The sequence below is a fragment of the Gallinula chloropus genome (genome assembly GCF_964237585.1).
Source record: "Gallinula chloropus genome assembly, chromosome: 7".
Lineage (NCBI taxonomy): Eukaryota > Metazoa > Chordata > Aves > Gruiformes > Rallidae > Gallinula > Gallinula chloropus.
In genome coordinates, this window is record NC_140092.1 from 4198097 (window position 1) to 4218733 (window position 20637).

Here is a 20637-nt window from a genome sequence, read left to right on the forward strand (position 1 = left end):
GGCCTTCACGGGATCCACATCCACAATTCCCACCTATAACTGGTTAAATGACAATGTGCAGTCATGATTTTTAGCCCTCTGCTGTATCAACAGTCAACTTTCTATCAGACAGAACTTATTTAGTTGTTCCTTACATGGAAGTTGAAAGCAAAGTACATTTTATCATCCTTTTTACCTTTCATTTAACCTTTTCCCACAACTATTCTGTCTTCCCTGTGCTGGGGGAACTCAGAATCACACACAGTCTTCAAGATGTGGTCAAATAATGAATTTACACAGCAGCAGAAAGATGCTTTGTTATCTGTTCCTTTTCAAACCTCAGCATACACCTTGTTTGTCTGACCTCTATTAAATACTGAAGTGAGGTTTTCACAGAAACATATTGTAATTCCAAGATGTTGCTCCTCCACAGTATTGAACACCCTGGAGGTCATAATTTTATATTTGATGTTCTTCCTCATTATGCATCACTTTTATCTATCCAGAATGTAATCTACCCTTTTACTACCTAGTTATTCAGGCTCATGAGGCCCTTCTGCAGATCTTCGGTGGGCTTTTGTCCTCAAGCCCCTGAACAGTCCCTGAATCTGAAGGCAGACACTTGAATGCCCAGCTCCTTTTCAAAGTCATTTGTATGTTGGGCAGGCCTGAGCACAGATCACTGGAGTAGAGCGCCTGTGACCTCTGTATTACAACACAATCACTTCCACCCCCCGTGCTGCATCTTTAACCAGTTATTCATCCCAAGACGTAACAGAATCTGAGTGCAACGTCTCATTTTGGAAGTAAAAAATTCATAGTTGAGAGGATTCTTTTCCCCCAAAGTTCCTTGCCCGATAACTTTACCTTTCCTTTTACTTTTTGTGACCCAAAGAGCCTAACCCAAAATCTGAGATCCCTTAAGACCTGTTTTTATGTCTAGACAATGGTAAGGATAGGCCAGGCCCTGTTTCCAACCATTCCATACAGAACTGATTGAAGATGCAGCTTATGGTTCCTCTGATCACACAGAACCCACACTAACAGAATAACCAGCAAAAGAGAATATGGTTTTGAAACCAAGTACCAACAAGCTCCATCTGAAAGATGCCACCTGAAAGACTTAGGGCCCTACATTATGGAAGGTTTCCTTTTTAAGCAGAGAGGTCGGATTCTGCGGTGATGTTGAAGGTACTTTTAGAATACCCTCCAAAATACCTAAGATACTGGCAGTTAAAATCTTTTTGACTGAGGACAGTTTATTTAAAGACAAATTTGGGGATTTTATAGGGAAAAAAGATGCAACTACTCCATCGTTGTGCTACTCAATGGAGCCCTGGGGCAGGCTGCCCAGAGAGGTTGTGGAGTCTCCTTCTCTGGAGACATTCAGACCCCGTCAGGAGGCGTTCCTGTGTGATTCAGCCTAAGTGACCCTGCCCTGGCAGGGGGGTTGGACTGGATGATCTTTCGAGGTCCCTTCCGGCTCTGTGGTACTGTGAAGCCCAGTGAAACGTATGCCCATGCTATACACTAACAAGACACAGTGGTAGCAGGCTGTGGGTGTGTGTAGAGCCGTTACTGGGACCAACAGCTCCTCCTTCGGCCTGCTGTCCTGTCACAACCCTTGAGGGACGGCCAGCAACGCGACGGGGCGCCTTCTCACGCACCCTCGCCTGACATCTTGCAGGTGTTTCAGCACCCGCTCAGCCCCCTTCCCTCAGGGCTGCTCCGCGGGCCCTGGGCGGGTGGCAGGTTCCTCACAGGGGTGCGGGCTGCGCTCCCCGCGAGCTGCCACCTCAGCGCCGCTCTCCCGCCCGCCGGGCCGGGCCGCGCAGCGCGCCTGCGCCGCCGCGCTCGGGGCGCCTCAGTAGAGCTCTACACGGCGCCGCCGGCGGGAACGGCGGTGCGTTGCTGGCCAATGGGACGGCGCGGCGCTGCAGCGGCCGCTGAGGTCAGTTCCGTTACCGCGGGAGGGGAGGGGAGGGGAGGGGTAGGACCGTGCTGAGGTGGTGGTGATGGCGGTGAGGGACTCGTCCTCGCCGGGTAAGTACTTCAATGCGCAGCGGGACGTCGGGAAGCGGCGGGTCGGGGAGCGCGAGGGGCGGCGTTTGCGTTTCGCGCGGCGTCCCTGGAGACAAGGGGGAGCGGTGGCGGGGTCTGCCCCTGATGGAAGCAGCGCTTTATTCTCCTCGTCCTCCGGCGGGCCAGGTAAGGCTCCCCCCTGCCTTCGGCCTGCGCCAGCTGGCCCCCGGCTGTCGGCTGCTCGCTGCCGGTCTGCCTGCCTGTCCGCGCCGGCGAGCGGGCCGAGGGTCCCCGCGGCGCGCGCGGGCTGCGGCCCGCCGAGCCGCGCGGTGCTGCCCCCTGCGGGCCGGCGGCGGCGCTGCTGCTGCTGCGGGGCGGCGCGGGCGGAGCCGCCTCGGCGGCGGGCGGAGGTCTGCGCGGCCTGCCGGGGGTCGGCCCGCCACCCGCCCGGCTCGGGCTTCGTCGGCACCCGGACCTCCGGCGATGAGCCCTGGGCGAAGGAAGGCTTCTCTTCCCCGGAGAGGCGGCAGCGCTTCTGCGCCGGCGGGGCTGGATGCCCAGGGAAACGGGCTTTTCCTTGGGTGTGGGCTGGCGGGTGCTGCTGGCTCGTGGGCGCCATCGGGCTGCCTTCGGCTCGGCCGGACGGTGAAGCCCTTGTCCAGGTTTGTCACCTGGATGTTCCTCCTGAAGAGAAGAAGCTTTCGGGTTAGTGACCGTGTTGCTGGGCGGAATGCAGCCTCCTGTGTTCTGTGTGTAAGCGGTGCTCTTCAGAGAGCTGTTATTGAGGGACTTGCCTAATTAAATCCTACGTTAATGTTTGGTGCAAGAGGATCTGCCATAGGAAAGTATTGCATCGGACACTTCAGAGAGTTTAAAGGTGCAGAGTTATTCGGATTTCCTTGAAATAAGCGATCTAGTGTTATCATAGATGTAGCTGAAGTGTCCTGAAATAGAAGGTTTTTTGGGTTTTTTGGGTGTTTTTTTTGTTTTTAAATCTGGTTTATTATTAAGAAGGCTAATGATGTTTTGCAGGGTTTTGCTGGCGTTCGGTTCAGCATGGTTACTACAATAAATGGTTGTAGTTGAGGCCCCTTTCTTGCACATGGGTGGCTAATTTCAGTGGGAATCAAATCTATAGAAATGAGTTTTGGCCTTTATGTGAGCGTTTTGAAAACTGGGCACAGGGGGGTCTATATTTATAATGGGACTCTTCTCCCCCCCCCCCCCCCCCCCGTTTTCCTCAGTGCCATACGTTATTGCTTACAGGCCTTAAAGCTTCCAGTAAGGTAACGGTCAGTCCTAGTCAGTGTGCTCTGCATATGCAGAGATGCTTTGAAAATGGCTGTAAACGATGTGGAATGAGGAAACATGTATCAATGTATAAGGTCGGCCTTACACATGTAATGATAAACAACTGTATAAACATCTCTGCGCCCTCTCTGAAGTAGGACTCTTGATGCGGTAGCTGTTTGAGAATGCCTTGCTTAGCTTATTGCCAGAAGGCCACCAAGCAGTTTAATCATGTGTCAGAGATTTTTTTTTTTATCTTTCAGCTACAAATAAAGCTAGGCCTTAGTCCTAGAGCCACAGGGAAGCAGACCTCCATTTCAGTAGAGTACTGCATAGGCTGTATAAGTACCCGACTTATCACAGTGCCCATCCATGTCAATAACTTGGGCTATTTTTCACTTAGGCATTCTAAATAGTGATATAGTTGGTATTTTGCATAGCTATATCATATTTAGTAAAATCTTTTGAATGCAATTACATTTTTCTGTGGAATGAAATAACTGTATAATTTTCAATAAAAGCAAGCTCTGAAAACCTGGTGCATTGTCTTTGCTCTTCTTAATTCTCTGCATTGACATTCCTTATTCATGTTGATGTAAAGAGCCTCATGTGAATGCCAGGTACAAAAAGTTGTGGCTGTGTGATTAGCTGTGAAGCAATGTGTCTTTTTAAGAAGAAATAATGGTAGTGACCATTTCTTTGGTGTGTTTGAATAGTTTGTTTTGAATACAAAGAAGGCCTGTTGATTATTACAACATGTTATACTTGAGTGAAACAAGTTGGATCTCTCCCAAACGTTAGGCCTAAAATTAATGACTGAAAATTGTGGCTATGCAGTTGAATCAGTAAAACAGTTGACTGCTCAACAGAGAAAGTCTGTATGAAATGGGTGTAACTGTAAAGTACACACAAGGTGATTCTGAGCTTACACAGAGATGTAAGTTTTTCAGAGATGTAAGCTTTACACATCTTCCTGATATGCAGTGCCTTCCAGTTCTGTTTAGACCTTTCTCTTACTGGGGGGACTTAGGGGCTTTTCAGTACCCAAGCAGACTTTGATTACTGGATGCAGTCTGTGACCTTAGTGTGTGAGAGGCCTGTGCTTTGCTGAAGTAAGGTCTCACTTACTTGATCGAGTAAGATAAACACAAGCTCGTCATCACAGGTATTTCGTTGATAGCTGTGAGTAATCTGAGATAGAAAAGGGAGCTAAACCCCTGGAAAATAAATACTCTTTGAAATTGTGAACAAGGTATTACTGTATTTGAAGTAAATGAAAAATACAGGAGTATAGAATAATGGGAAGATGCAAATCCTGTCTTGACAGTGGCCGCATCAGTGGTTTGTAATCTACTGCAGGGCAAAAAACCCCTAGTACTGGATGAATTTGTCAGGGAGCAGAGGATGGGTTTTTTCCTATTTTTGTTGGTTTTAATTGGGTTTTTTGTTTGGAATGCCTTTTGACTCCTGCAGAGCTATTGATCTGTCTCGAGCAGCAAGGTTCATACTTGTGTGACAGGCAGGAATATTTCCTTTTATTAAATATCCTACTAGTTAATGCCACTCACCGAATTGCAGGTGTTTAGTAGAAGTAAATGAGAAGGTTTGGTTTGTCTTCCTTCTGTTGTTATTTTATCTGCATGTCTCAAGCTTTCACTTCCAATTTTTTTTTCAAAACTGCCAGTGCCTATTAATTTTTTAAAACTTACCCTAGTTCAGGTACCTTATAGCATTTCAAAATACTTGCATGAACTTTTTCTGGATCTATTCCCATAAGGACTAGATTTCTTAATTCTCCAAGTGTCTTTTCCTTTTTATTCTTCATCTACACTATTCTTAGGTTTGTCATTCAGACTCCATGTAGACTTTCAGGTCTTCCTTTAGTACCCATGGATTTTTCTGTGTGATCTGCATTTGATTGTAACTTGAATAATCAAGTATGTATCCATTAAATCTTCTGAAGCACGTCTCTGCTAACCCTTTAAATGCCAATATAAATCTTTAGGGCAACTCCCCCACCCTCCCTGCTGGTTTGGAGTGTATGGATACTGGGTGGCACAGCTTCACTGTGTATATTGATGGTCTAATTCTTTGGAATTCTTTTTGAATGAAATGTCAATGTACTTGTTGTATCCAAAATAATGATAGTCAAACTGCAGTTCTTTTTAACTATTCAGTGTTCAGAAAAAAATGGTGAAAAAACAGCACAGAGATGCCATTTCAGCAGCACCTGGTTACTCAGTTCCTTTTCACCTTGTACTGGCTCTGGCTGTGAGGGAGTTAAATTTCTTCCTATCAGCCTGTACAATGCCTGTGTTTTGGATCTGTGACTAAAACAGTGTTGGTAACACATCAGTGTTTTGCTGCTTGCTGGACAGTGTTTACACTGTGCCAAGGTTTTCTTTCTCCCTCCTGTGTTTCTGCTGTAGTGAGTAAGTGTGGTGTGGGAAAGAGATTGGGAGAGCACACTGATGGGACAGCTGACCAGAATAAGTCAAGGACATAGTCCATACCATTTAACATTATCTTCAGCAATGAAAAACAGGAGTAGAGGGAGAAGGGGGTTGGCTTCCAAAGCAGCTGTTGCTTGGAGACTGGCCAGGCATCGGTCTGCGTGTGGAAAGTGGGGAGTGACTTCCCATCTGTCCCCCCTCTCAGTTGATTTCCTTCACCTATTGAACTGCCTCTGTCCCCACACATAAGCTTTGCTCCTTCCTACTCAGGGAGGGGTGGGGACCCAGTGAGCAGCTGTGTGGCTGTTGGCTTGGGTCTACCCACCACACATCTGCAACGCCGCTGCAGTAACTTCAGCAGCGTTCAAAGTGTGCATCTCAGAAACACAGTATTGGTCATGTGTCTGAATGAAAGCTTGGTGTTGGGTTTATATGCCTGTTTTCACCATCAAATACAAAGCTATTTGAGTTGGGAAAGTTTAGAAGGATTACTAATCTGGTCTTTGAATTAACCTCTGTTAAATTTTTCTAGTGTCCTCTTGAACTGAGCAACACAAATGTGTCTGGTAAACTGAAGTGTTTTTAAAGTGTTTTTCTTGTACTTTCTTGCTTTTAAAGTAATGGATCCTTTTCCACGGTGTCCCCATAAGGTGAACTTTACCATGTTAAAAACATTAGAAAATTCCCCATGTCTTCAGGTAGTCAAGGATGTTGGTGGCACAAAGTACTCCACTTACCTTTTTGCCAGTTCACATGGAGTGCAGTTTCTGTATCGGTGGATAGCTGTTAACAGCAAAAAAGGCAATGCTGATCTAACTGTGCCCTTTCCTTTCAGATGCAATTTTAGTTCATTCTTAAAGCTGTATAGAAGTCGTCAAAGTATCTTTGGTGTGGATCTTGAGCTTTTCAAGATATCTTACTACCTTTGTCCTGAAACAAAACAGTACATTTCCTGAATGCAGGCCTGCCATTGCACATTACATTGTTTATTTGTCTTGATTGACACATTCTCTATTATCAGAATGGCGTGAATTATTTATATGCTTGTCCATATATATAGAAGTGATTACACTGGTATTAACAGAAGTGAAAGTAATTAATTTTGCAGGCACAGATTGTTTTAACTTAATTACTTTGAGAACATGGTAAGTTTAAATTGCACCTTGTTTATGAATTAGTGTTCAAGACTGTTTGGATCTAAAGTACTGGTACTGATTAGGAAAGAACCTCATTCTGTACGTAAGGTATTTCCATGTGAACTTCGAAATTCTTATAAACTCATAGTTACCTGTCTCATAACTGTTGTACTTGCTTTCCTTTTTCCTGCTGGTATTCACAAAAGAGCAGCAGCTGCAGTGTCTCATAGTCTTTTGATGAGTTAGCTAAGTTAGCTTTATATGACCTGAAATCTGTAACTAAGTGCCTCTCTAGGCTTATAAATACATTTCTTAAATGTAGAAATTTTCCTCACGTAGAAGTAATGTGAACTCTTCAGGTTTTGATGCATACCAGGTACTTCCATGAATGTATGGACTTTAAAATTTGTTTTGATTCAAAACAGATTATTTGATTTGGTATGTTTTGCTTGGAGTTAATGGTTGTCTGTGCAGAGTACAATCAACAGTATATTAACAGTAGACTTACACTCTCTAATTCAGCTGTAGTTCAGTTATTAGTTAATTGTAGTTCAATGATCAGTGAATTGTAACTGACTTAATATTCTGCTTTTTATTCTTCAGTGCTGCAAGTTCATTGAGTAAAATTAACAACATGGAATATAATATGGATGCAGTTCCTTGAGCACCGTTTCTTCTGCTCCTTCTGCAGATTGTTGGGCTGAATGATTGATCAATAAGCACCATCCACAAGACTAGTATCAAGAAAGCTTTCTGTCTGCTGCTGCTGTGTCTTACAAAACTGGTGCAGTGTCATGTCTCCTGAAATGCAGCTGAAAAAAATGAGGGAAATTCTACCAAGATTGTACCCTGGCCAAGATAATGACAAAAATAATTCCTTAACTACATCTCCAAAGCAATCTTCTGAGGATAAAACAAATCCATCCAAAGGGGATGAGGACCAAAACCGCTGCTACCAAGGGACTGAGGCTGAGAATAAGAATTTGTCACTGGTAACCTGTATAAAATGCAGAAGTATTCAGAAAATGTCAATGCAAGATGCAGAAAAGCATAAGAAGCTTGGGTGGACTGAAGACAAGACTTTCATTTGTAAGAAGTGCAGTCATGTTACACCACCGGCTTTCCAATTTGTTCCCGAGTGTGCCAATGCTGTAGACTTTGAAAAACATGAGGAAAAACCCCTCAGTAAACCCCAGAAAACATTTAAAGTTAAAAACTTTCTGCCAGGTAAATACTACTGTGACAAATGCAGATTTTCAACAAGGGATCCTTTGCAGTATAAGAAGCATGTAGGTCAACATGAAGAAATTAAATTTCTTTGTTCCCACTGTAGTTATGTATCTTACACCAAAGGAGAATTCCAGAGGCATTTGGTGAAGCACACTGGTACTTTTCCCTATCAGTGTGAATACTGTGAATATGGTGCTGTTAGACACGACTATATAGTAAAACATAGGAGAAGAGTACATGAAAAGCCCACAAAAAGGCTGTCAAAAACTGCCCTAAACCACAAGCAAAAGAAGCGGAGTCGAAGCACTTTCTTTGAAAAGCAGAGATACAATAACATTCCTTTTCCAAATGACCTTTCAAATTCATCTTCAACTATGGTTTGTGAGATTCCAGATAAAATAACTAAAACAGTCTGTTTGTCTCATAACATAGAATGTAGCGTAAACACAGCATCAGTCCAAGATAAAACGACCTTGGAGCCATCTGAAATAAGTGTATGTGAGGATGAGAGTGTTGAAGTTGAGGTTTATTCTCCAAAAACAGAGCCTTTACAACCTGGGATGCCTTTAACAGTAATTGCACCGTCTGAATTTGTAGTTCCTTCTAACTGTTTAGCTCAGATAGTAGAGATTAAAATAGTGGATGGAGCACAACAGCTGGTTCTTAAACTAATTCCTATGAAAGAAGGAACTTGCAAACCTGTGAACAATGCTGAAGAGGAACTTGAGAATCAAGGCATAGAACGATCTGCAGATGGAAAAAAAAGATCTTCTGTATCTCAAAATGAGTTATTAACCATGGAAGTGAATGTAGACAAATTATCCAGTGTTAGTAACCAGCATAATTTGGCTAGTACATATGATAAGAATTCTGAAAGTCTTTGTTTTTCTGGTTCTCAACTCTTAGACTGTAACTCTGTATCTATACAGAGAGAAGATGTATCAAAATTCTGCTTTCATTTGGTGAAAGGTAATGATGTCCGTTCAGGTGTTATAGAACTTTGTTCTCCATCTTTGGTGATGAATAATACTGAAAAGAAAAGTGATCTTAAGCCCTCGGGGTGTGAAGTAGATGGAAAAAACAACTTAGGTTATGACGTGCGTTATGAAGGTGTGGATATGCCCCCTGCAAAATCTGCTGCTATTTCTGAAGAGAAAAATTCCAAGAACACTTTAGTAGAAGCTGCTCAGGAGGGCAAAAGTTCCTCATCCTTGGTAGTCCTTAAACAAAAGGATACGTTACCTCTAAAGAGGGATGACAAAGAGTATAGGAGTCTGCCAGTCAGCTCTACAGAAACATGTTTACCCGGTAAGGGTTTTGATAAAAAGTCTGTTACATCTTCTGAAGCAGGAAAAAACTTTCACGTTACTAAAACTCCACCTTATGAGGGCATGACTTCTGGCTTTAGCAAAGTAAAGAGAGCTGAAACAGTAAGTCAGAAGAGCAATCTTCTTCTGGAATCATTAGAACTACAGAAGATGGAAAATAAAGACAACTCTTTTGAGGGACCTGTTATTTCATCAGTATTTTCTCTTAGCTCTGGGGCTGGAAATGTTCCAGAGGGTGTCAGATGGGATGACTCAACATGCAATAAGAAGTCAGCAACGTTGCTGTGTAGAAAGATTGCTCAGCTCATGTCTGCTGCTGAATCTAATGTGAAATCCATGCCTTTGAAATGTCAAGCTTCTAGTAAAAAGGTGCTTTACTCTCAAGAAGATTCAGAAAGCTCAGAGAGAGTTGATCCTGCTAATGAAGTGGAACAGCCTATGTCTCTGTCTCAAGCACTTGGTGCAAGCAGTGCGACTAGTACTGGAGAACACAGTAAAGATGAGTTGCTAACATTTGCAAGAACAGCTAAAAACAGGGTAACTAAAAATTCCCACGTTGCTATGCCAGTGTTTATCCCTAAAGGGACGATGCTGAGAGTGGTGAATGCTACTAGCAGTCAGAAGTCAAACACAATAGAAAACAGGAGTGAAACCTTAACTACTTCTGTGTATTGCAACGAAATGTTTCTGCCTCGCCCGGTTCCTGTCAGTGTTTCTGAGACACTTGGCAGCAGTTTGCCATGCTTGCCAGACCAGAGTGAACTGAACGCTCCGTCTCAAAGCGCATCGCTCAGGCGACGACCAAAGCGAGAGGCAAGTGCCAAGAGTAACGGCAAGCAAACTGGAGTGGCAGTTCAGAAAAGCAGCGATGTGACTAAGCAAAGCAAACATCATTCAAAAAGTCAACAGGGTTCCAAAAATAAGGTGAAGCAAGCAAGCTTCAGGGAACTTCCTAGGAGGAAGGCAAGAACGCAGTCTGAAACCAGTTCCAGTTCTGACATGTTGTATCTGTTGACAGCAAGGCGTCTTCGGCTTGTCCCTCTGAGAATGAATCAGTTGATTAAATGCCCTCGTCGTAACCAGCCCGTTGTAGTACTAAACCATCCTGATGTTGACTCGCCAGAGATAATTAATGTCATGAAGACTATCAACAAGTATAAAGGTCAAGTCCTGAAAGTGGTTCTGTCCGAAAGGACAAGTAGCTGTCTCAGTGCCAAACGCTATCGAAAGCGTCTTACTCTTCAAAATGCTGACACAGGAAACCAAGCCAAAAAGCAGAGTATGCTAAAAATGAAACTGAAAAAGACCAACAAGAACAACTACGAAGTAGTGGAAACTTCCTCAGCTGAAAGACTTCAGTGTATGTTTAAGTGTTGGTTTTGTGGTCGAGTGTATATGGACCAAGAAGAATGGATAAGTCATGGACAGAGACACTTGATTGAGGCAACCAAGGGTTGGGATGTTCTTTCTCTCCCAGCAAAAAAGTATTAATTGAGAGACTGGGAGGGTTCCCCTCTTATTTTTAATGAGTGCCACTAAATTCCTTGGAAATTAAGATTGAAATAACTGCTTTACTTTGCCAGAAGGTCTCTGCTGTTAGCAAAGCAGGAGAGGAGACCGGAGTTCTAGAGACATGGCAAAGCTGGTAGTGAGGATTAAGCACTTCTTTGCACTCTCATGTTTGAAATTTGTATTTGAGGTCAACTTCATCTGCTCCATAGGAGAAATCTGAAAAATATTTGCTATGCAAGCATCTTTCTAGTTACCAATCTCTGTGCTAGGAATCTGTGCTGTAACTTGTTTGTGCTAGGTCTGTATGGATTGAAAACTTAGAGATGAGATCATTGCAAATTTAAGAGGGTTTAGTTCGCCCTGTTACAGGATGGTGTTTCAGAGGTTGAGCGTATGTGTAGTGAAAAGCACTTTTGAACCTTTGTGGGCAGCAAACAGGTATAATAGGTTTTGGTAGCAAACTAAGCACCATCCATAAAAAGTAAAATTTAAATGCAAATACTTTGTTCCAGTGAAACAACAACAAAAAAAAACCCCTTCTGCTGACTTCAGAGAAGATACAAGGGTGTAAAAGAAAACTCTGTGTGGCCAGAATTAACTCCCAGTAGGTCAGATAGCACCAAGAAGTTTTAGTCCTTAGTGCTTACCGAGCCTGTATAGTGTGTATGTGAGAGAGAGATTCACCTTCTATACTCTCTTTCTTCTGAGCAGGCAAAGCCAGAGAGATCAGGCCTGGACCCATAGGGGAGAGAAACATTCTTCTATATGGCCTCAAGGCTGTTGTGAAATCTAAATAATAGCCAAACATAAATGCTCTTCCACCATGTGTGTGTAGTCTGATAGAAAAACATTTGCAGAACGGGGCAGTTAGAACTCTAGTTAGTGAGTTAATGCTTGTTTACAGGGGGAGGGCTTGCTGAAGTTGAAGACTTGACAAAAAATCATGTTGCACAGCTTTTACTCTGACAGTGTTGAACCATATTTTCAGTGCAATCTTTCACCCTTTTTAAGAATTTAGATGTTGTTAGAATACACTTTTTGTAGGCCTCAATTCATACAGGCATGTGTGTAGTTCCATATAAATGTCTTAACATGCATCTACTGACTTCAGTGCAGTTTAAACATTGCTGAATTGCTTAAATGTTTTCCTAAATCACAGAATCACAAGGTTGGAAAAGACCATTAGGATCATCAAGTCCAACTGTTCCTGTCCTAAGCTAAACCATATCCCTAAGTACCTGATCTACCCTTTTTTTTTTTTAAGCACATCCAGGGAAGGTGACTCAATCACCTCCCTGGGCAGCCTGTTCCAGGCCCTGATAACGCTTTCAGTAAAAAAATTGTTTCTAATATCTAATCTGTCCCTGCCCTGGTGCAGCTTTGTGCCATTTCCCCTTGTCCCATCTCCTGTCACCTGGCTGAAGAGACCATCTCCCACCTCTCTACAACCTCCCTTCAGGTAGTTGTAGGTGGTGATAAGGTCTCCCCTCAGCCTCCTCTTCTCCAGGCTAAACGTCCCCAGCTCCCTCAGCTGTTCCTCATAGGATTTGCCCTCCAGCCCCTTCCCCAGCGTGGTTGCCCTTGTCTGGACTCACTTGAGGACCTTGATGTCCTTCTTCTGGTGAGAAGCCCAGAATTGGACATCTGCAAACTTACTGAAGGAACATTCAGTCCCTTCATCAAGGCCATTGATAAGGAAGGTGAATAAGACTGGACCCAGGACTGAGCCCTGGGGGACACCACTCCTGACCAGCCTCCAGCTGGATTCTGTTCCATTTACCACCACCCTGTGGGCCTGGCCATCAGGCCAGTTTTTAACCCAGCAGAAGGTCCTTCTGCCCAGGCCAGTGGCAGCCAGTTCCTTAATCAGAATGCTGTGAGAAACCGTGTCAAAGGCTTTACTGAAGTCCAAGTAGGCCGCATGCACAGCCTTCCCCTCGTCCATTCAGTGGGTCACCTTGTCATAGAAGGTGATCAGGTTAATTTGACAGGATCTACCTTTTGTAAACCCATGTTGGCTAGGCCTGATCCCCTGGCCATCATGAATGAGATCCCAAGATGACCCTCTCCATGATCCTCCCTGGGGCTGAGATCTAGACTGTCAGGCCTGGATCCCCCCTCCAACCTTTCTTATATCGGGGCCAAATTTCAAGTTTTCAGTGAAGAAGAGGGATGATACTGAAGTCTAATATTAGTTTCTGTACGTGAACAATAGATGTTAACTTTGTCAGTTTTAAATTGTTTTAAAATCTTAAGAAATGTATGTTGAAGCACATGCTTAGAATTAAAATAGCTTCTTGTGTTTTTACAGATGAGAAGATCGATACTGACTAATGCTGGATGCGTGTTCTGTGTTTGAATTGGGACTACTCTTGGTGGTCCCCACTACTACCGGTGGTCCCTAACTCTTTTTGCTGTTGGTGCAATTTTGTAAACTGTTTAAGATGGGAATATTTTCTACATATTCCAGCAGGTTATACATCGTTTTGATAATGTATTTATCCTATCTGCATTGAAGTGTAAATATTTTAAAACTACATCTGACTGAAGCTTATTTTCAAAAGCAGTTACAACATTGCTTGCCCATTATTTTGCAATACAGTCTTAAGATAAGTCAGATAGTTGGTGCTTTAAGTCAGATCTTTTTCATCAGTGCACGTAGAAAATTTTTGTATCATTTGTATCAGACTAACCTGTTCCACAGGACAAACTTCCTTTTGTTTGTTTTCATAGCAATGAAATGACAGTTCTCGTTTTGTATTCAAATGGAATTATATTTTTTTAGATGGGTACACTAGAGGGGGATTTTTTCACTTCATACACTTTGATGCCAAACCTAACAGTACTCTTTGCTTTTTTTGATTGTGAAAAATAGCTTCCATTTTAAAATTCTGGCATATACCATACAAATATTAAACTTGTTAACATAAGGGAAAAATCATAGTTAAAATTCCTCCTTTAACTCCTTCAGTTCAGGTTACTGTTTGTCTTGATTTTGTTTCTGTAGAGGCGACTAAATAAATAGTTTTGAATTTCCTTGGTAAGAGTTGTTACTGGCAAAATTAGAACATTCCTCATGAAAGCAGTATGGGGTGGGGGGGTGTGGGAGAGGTGTTGCTGCTCGGCTTTAGAAACTAGGTGGTTTAAGTATGCTAGTAATGCTTGTGTGTCGTAAGCAAGTTTACTGTTTAGTAAACGCCTGCAAAGCTTTGTATGTCACTGCCATTGTCAGCTGTCTGAATTGTTAAGCTGTATTTTTTCATGGGTTTAATTCAGGAAATATGTTTTTTGTTACAACATGGAAGTGTTTTGTAAGCTAAATTGTATGGTGGCTGTGAAACTCTGAAACCCAGTTATGTCACGCCTCTTACTTTGAGTGCCGCCCAACTCTGCTTAGCAGCTTCTGTTTTGTTAATTTCCATTTGTGGTGGTAGATAATGTCATGTCAGAAAAATTTCCAGTTCAACAGTCTCAGTGGTTTGAGAGAAAAATTATAATGAGCGTTCTCTTGCATTTTGATGCAGCATTGAGAAATAACAAACAAATGCCAAATTTTTTATAGAGCTAGTTTGTGCCACTACATTCTACATCATGGACTGGATTGTAACGATGTGTTTGGGCTCAAATGTTTTTATTTTTCTTGTTCCTATTCAATAAGGGTAAAGTCACTGATGTTGCTTTCTTGATATATTCCAGTTACCTAGTCAAAACTTACAAGGTGCCTAGAAAGGAAGATTTTGGATGCTTTGCAGAGAAATACTGGTTTGCCTTTCATATTTATAATTAATTTAGCTAAGCCTTCCAAAACTCAAATTATATGAATAAATATTACCTTTTTTCTGAAAAAAAAAAATATCATCACCTTGTTTTCTTTGATACACACTGGAACATGTGCTTCATACTCAGTGAGAAAACATCTACTGTTGCTACTCATGAATTCATATCGTGCAAATAGAGATAAAAGTCAAAGGGACTGTTTGCATAATGGGCCTACTTTGAAGGCTCAGCTATGAAATACAGGTATCTTCTGCTTAAGCTAAAGAGAAACTGTTGTTTAAGTGCTGGGATTTACAGAATTAAAGCTATCTTGCAAATCTGTTCCAATACATAGAGCATCAGCCAACACCCACCGACCTCAGTAGCTGCTCAGCACAGCTTCTTGTGCAAACACACATGCACGCAAACAGTGAGTCCTCAGTTAAACAGCATTTCAAGAGCATTTTTAAAAACCAGACTATATGTTTTTTATATGACTGTTGTATGCTTTATTAGATTTTGCTACTATCACCTCCAGTGATGTTTAGGTAAGCAAGGTTGAGTTTGGTTTTTGTTAGAAGGTAGAATGCAAGATAAGCAGATTGCTCAGTCATTGTGAGGAGTCAGTCTCTCAACAGTCTTCTGTGAATTAATACAATGCTGTATACTTCACCTGTATCCTTGAAGTTAAAAACACATCCAAAAAACAAAGGAAAGTGGAGCAGATCTGTATTGATCTCTATTCTCACTTAGGGAAAAGTTTTTGAGTGGAACATTTAGAATACTTCATAGAACTAAGGGGACCTCCTCACTCAAAGGCTAAGCTGACTTTTGAGGCATTTAAATAATATTTTTATATCTATACAACCAAATCGGTGATGTTAAGGTGGAAAACACGTTTTGCAGGACTTGAATGGATATGTAAGGTAGCATTGTTCTCTCTGGATTCCTGATTTATCCTTCCCGTCAATGAGCGTGATGGGAACGTATTTGTAGAAGTCAATGATCTCTTTCACAGAGTTAAATTTCTGGGAGAAAAAGAAAAAGAAATCAGTGACTGAAAATTAAGTTGCTGGATGGTTTAATCTGTAACATTAAAAGCCTTGGAAATGACAGCATTAGAAATAGGTAATATTTTACGTAGGATTATGGTTAGGTTAGATGGAAGCAATGGTAACAGGAAAAGCACCAGATTTTAATCCTTTTATTCCCTTTGTGTGTCTCTGTCTTGTGTTGGAGAGAGCAGCTGGCTGCTTAGGGCACAAAGGGACCATGTCTTATCCCTGAGAATGCAGGATCACCTGTAAAAGTTTGTGATGTGATGGTAGATTTTGAAAATATGAAGTAAATGTGAATCGTTACTCACTTAACCTTGTCAAAAGTGATACTTAATTAGCAGTACATGATGCTTTACAAGTTTCTTTGTACCTTTTAAAATGTACCTTTAATTTTACAGTTTGGTTTACTGAGAGAGTTCCTATAACATTGCTTTAAAGTATGGAACAAGAAGGGTCTCATCAAGATGTTAATCTTATTCTCTGGTGTTTGAAACAATGACATTCACCAAGCCTTTTCCTAAAATGATAAAGGTGTGCTGAGAGATTGCTGAACAGCAATAGAAAGCGATCCAAGGTCTTTATCCTCATTTGTCCTGGTGGGAGTGTCTTAATTTTGAGATTCCAATGGTTACCTGTCCTTCAGTTTAAAAGTTCTCTCCCCTGGGTGTAACTTGTAAGCTGTCATAACATCACTGTTTGTCCTTTTCAGCCATTCTTTGGACTCACTGGTATTAAATCATGAGATCTGTGCACAGTAATGCAAGCTTACTGTGACACTAATGCTTATCCTGTCTCTGTATTACACCATATTCACTGTAAGTATGGGAATTCACTGTGTATGGGATGAAATCTCATGGTAGTCTGTCATCTCCACCTGATCCACACCTAGTTTATCACAAGAGGATCTGATTACATCTGTGATTTGACGTAAGTGATCCTATATTATTTTAAAATGAAAGCTATTTGATGTCAAAACCAGTGTACTATTTCTTTAAAGTTATTTTATGATAACTTTCACTTGTTTACATAAGTTCCTCTCCGCTGTTTTGCCTTTGCCTGATGTTCAAGACTGCTGCTGCTACCAGAAATCTAGGCAAAACTGGTTTGTATTTCATGCCATGGCAAACTAATGCTAACATTTTAAATTCTAAAATCATCAACACCAGTTGTCTTTATGTTTTCTAATGTGATTTGTTGGTTGGAAAGTTAAAAAAATCTTATTGTAACTGCATCTGCTTTGGAAATTGGCTAATGGGACATTAGTCATCACTGTAGCTTTAAGATGTAGCTTTCTGGTAATGAGGGAAAAATGTTTCAGCTGTTACTTAGGTGGTTTTTTTCCCCTATTTTATTTCATCCTGCTTGAGTTAATGTTTTAAACTTTACTTAGCTCTGAGTCTCTTCATGGCTGCTAGAAAATGAAGTTGACTTCGATCCCATACTGATGAGCAGTGATGGTCCAGAACTTTACATCCTTGTCCCTTTTAATGGAAACCCACATGCTGTCAGGTGTAAAGACACCTAAAGCCATGAAGAAAATTCAGTACTGCAGAATTGTTAATTTCTTTTCACTGTCTGAACAGACTCCAACCAATCTCTGCTGTCTCAGGTCAGTGGAAGACGTTGTGAAACTGCTCCCTTGTCTGCTCTAACGAGTTAAATGGCTGATGAAGATAGTTGGAGGTGGTCCTTTTGACTCACTCAGAAATTAACTGAGTTGAATTGATGTGACTTGTATGAGCAGGGGTTTGAAAATGAAAGGTAGCTGCAAATAGTGTTGTGCAGATGGAGAAATCTGTGGCTAGAACAGTGAGATCCAGGCATACATCTTGGGCCATGCTTTAAACTTCTGTGTAAAGTGGGCATGGAGTTTAAGAGGAGCCTACTTACTGCCTTTGATTTTTAGATACTACATTTCAAGTTGAGTCTGATGCTGCAGACATGCTAAAATACATGGATTTTGTGCGTGGCAGATCTAGTTTTGCAAGGCTGGTAAGAAAAAAAGATGATTTTTGTGGTGTTGTCAACTTTAAATGTGAGCAAGGTTTGACTTGCTCAGCTCTGTCAGAGCTGTGTCCAGGAAAAGCAGCCTTACTGGTGTCTCTGGATCTTCAGTACCAACAGCCACTGGAGTGCAGGAAGGCAACAGCCAAGTAAAGGGTGCTCAGGACAGCAGTTTTGAATGTAAATGCCTAAATCCCCCTTATTCCCCACTTGGGGATCTGGTCTTTATAGCTTTGTGAGCTCAGTATAATATAGGAAATATGTCTGTAGATGTGAACATCTGTGGCTAAATTGTTAGCAAAAGATACAGCTCTACTAACAGTTACTGTCCCTTTATTTGCTTGTATTCATTCCAGCTTGATGCTAATTTAGCTGTTTGTGACTTGAGTTACTTGCCATTGATCACCATCATGTTGACATAAAAATAACAGCTTTTAAAACCAGAGAGAAATGTGATGATCAACACCTTCCCCCCTCCCTGCCCCCTGCCATGGCCTTAAAAGACTGAGAGCTAATGATGTGCTCATCAAAGTTGAATTCAATACATTTAAAATCCTACGAAGTGTTAATACCTGGTAAACTGTAGATGAAAAATCAGAACTTGCAGTAGGTTAGGGACAATTCTGAATGATGATGTGTCAGAAGAACCAAGCTTTTTAGGGATGGAAATTGACTAATCCAAAAGTGAAAACATGCTGGAGAAAATCACTTAAGATTGAGCCTTTCAATAAAACAAACAACTGGGGAGAAGCTTAATAGGGCTGCACCTGTTTGTGGTTGTTTAGGTTTCTTTCCCTTTAGCAGGTGAAGAGGGAATATTAAGCTGATAAAGATAAAGCAGCTGGGCTGCCTCTATTGCATGCTGCAAAATGTGGGAGTACAAAGGGTTTCCCTGCAGAGGGACAATGCAGAGTGCTCTGGGAAGCACTTTTAACAGACATTGGAAAATTACAGGCAGGAATTTTGCTGTAATTCACAGCCTTACAAATTGTTTTCACTCTCCTGAGATGAGAACCTCGAGCGAGCTGCAGAAGTTGAGATGTTTTTGGGGAATCCTTTCCGACTGCCTGAGATGGAAGTAGCTGTGCTGAGCAAGGTTAGTGCCATTGCCTTTTGGCTGTTACACACATGCAGAAAAGCACACATGCTGAATCCAGTCTTAATTTGATTTTTTTTTTTGTGTCTGCTGAGGAGAATAACTCATAGAAGTGGGAGGCTGTAACTGCTGTAGCTCCCTGGTACTGCATGTAGCTGACTAGCAAAACAACTCTGAATTTTACTGTTGTAGTTGATTTATGGAAGGCTTTCTGAATAAAAGAGGAATGATACTCAGAAAAAGAAGGCTTAAGGTAACATGTCATGGTTACAGATTTGACCTGGTAGAGCCAAGTCTTAGATATATTGTTGGATATTAGCTACGTGCTTGAATTCCTTATTCTGGAATTTCAACCTTCCAACTCGTGTGTTGTCGGTCCAGACCCACTGTTTAAGATACATATTTTCTGTGCACAAGTTGGAACAAACAAAGGAGTCATATGTTTTGGTATTTCCTTAGATGGGAGGGATTGTATTCCCTCTCCTTTCTTTTAGCTCAGTAAAAATTGTTTTGACGGTTTACATACTGTTCCAGTAACTTTCTTGTTGCCTTAACCATTAAATCTGTTAAAATGATGAAAATCTAGTTGTACCTATTTATTGTGTGTAGTGTACTGTGCACATTCTACTTCATCCTGTAGTGTAAAGTATATTGTTCAGTTCCATTGTTTCTAATCTGAGCCTTTTTTTATCAGGTCTGTTACAGGAAGACTAAACAATGTGAGAGCCATGGAAAACTAAATTTACTTTCTACTAAATCATACCAAAACCCCAGGGAATTATCTGGGCAGTTCAGAAAGGCAGCCAATCTGTTACATAAGAGAGACAGTTGGCTACAGCCATGGCAGGATGATGGTACCTGCAGTGCTGTTCTTGATTTGCTCTTCTGCTTCCCCAAACTGTTTCAGCGTGCTTGGGTAATGAGGGATATGTTTTTTTTCTGCCTGTTGTTTACATAGCTAATAACCTATATAGTAGGTTGTTGCTTTGCTTTTTTTCTTGTGCAGCTGAGCGCTCTTTCAAAGGCTCCTTCTTCTGTGAGTATCACATATTTAGATATGATTTTCAGTTTTAATGTTGGTTTTTTGTGTGTGGAAAAACACGGGTACAGTATTTGTTATGCATCCATACAGATAGAATAAGAATTCTTAACTATAATAAACATAATGGAGTTTAGTTATGTAAAAGCACATTGCTAATCTAAAGGGATTTCCTGATTGAAATGTACCATCTCTGAAAGACTGGTGTGGACTCATGATTTAATTCCTTCTGAATATCCATGACAAATTTTGTCCTGTTTCCTAGTTTTCTTCTAGTTACTAATTCCTTTGTTGCTGTATGAGAGGCAGACATAATGTCTCTTATGCAGCAGGAACAGCTACTGGCCATGCTGTCAGATATGTGGAGTTAGGCATAGTTTAAACTATCTTCTTATAGCAAGTTAAAAAAAGCTAAAATAATATGTATACCTAGAAAGGGTAGAATTTTCTTTCCCCTTTACTTTGCAGGTGTTAAAGTAGGTAAAAGTATTATAAGTACACAAGGAAATTTCACATTGATTTAAATCTGAATTGGAGCATATTACACAAAATTTGGTTTTAAATGATTGTCCTGGAGTTGGCTTGAGACTGAGACACGCTTGAAATAAGAGTGTTGTAAAAGAAACTTTAAGGAAACAGCAAGTTTGTTACGTGGGAGAGTTTATAACTAGCCTTTAGTGTTAAGAACCTGTGAAGAAAAGCAGTAAAGGGTAGCATTGGATGGGATTCCACTT

General features: G+C 41.5%; 1 protein-coding gene across 1 annotated transcript; it reads left to right on the plus strand.

Annotated features, from left to right (window-relative positions):
• Nucleotides 1-7686: 7686 nt before the first annotated feature.
• ZNF518B (zinc finger protein 518B) lies at nt 7687-13468 on the plus strand (the record flags this gene model as incomplete). The annotated part of the gene is made up of 2 exons (XM_084266715.1): nt 7687-10798; nt 13262-13468. 2 exons carry the CDS (start codon nt 7687-7689, stop codon nt 13282-13284), a joined length of 3135 nt encoding a protein of 1044 aa, XP_084122841.1. The 3' UTR covers nt 13285-13468.
• Between the last annotated feature and the right edge of the window lie 7169 nt (nt 13469-20637).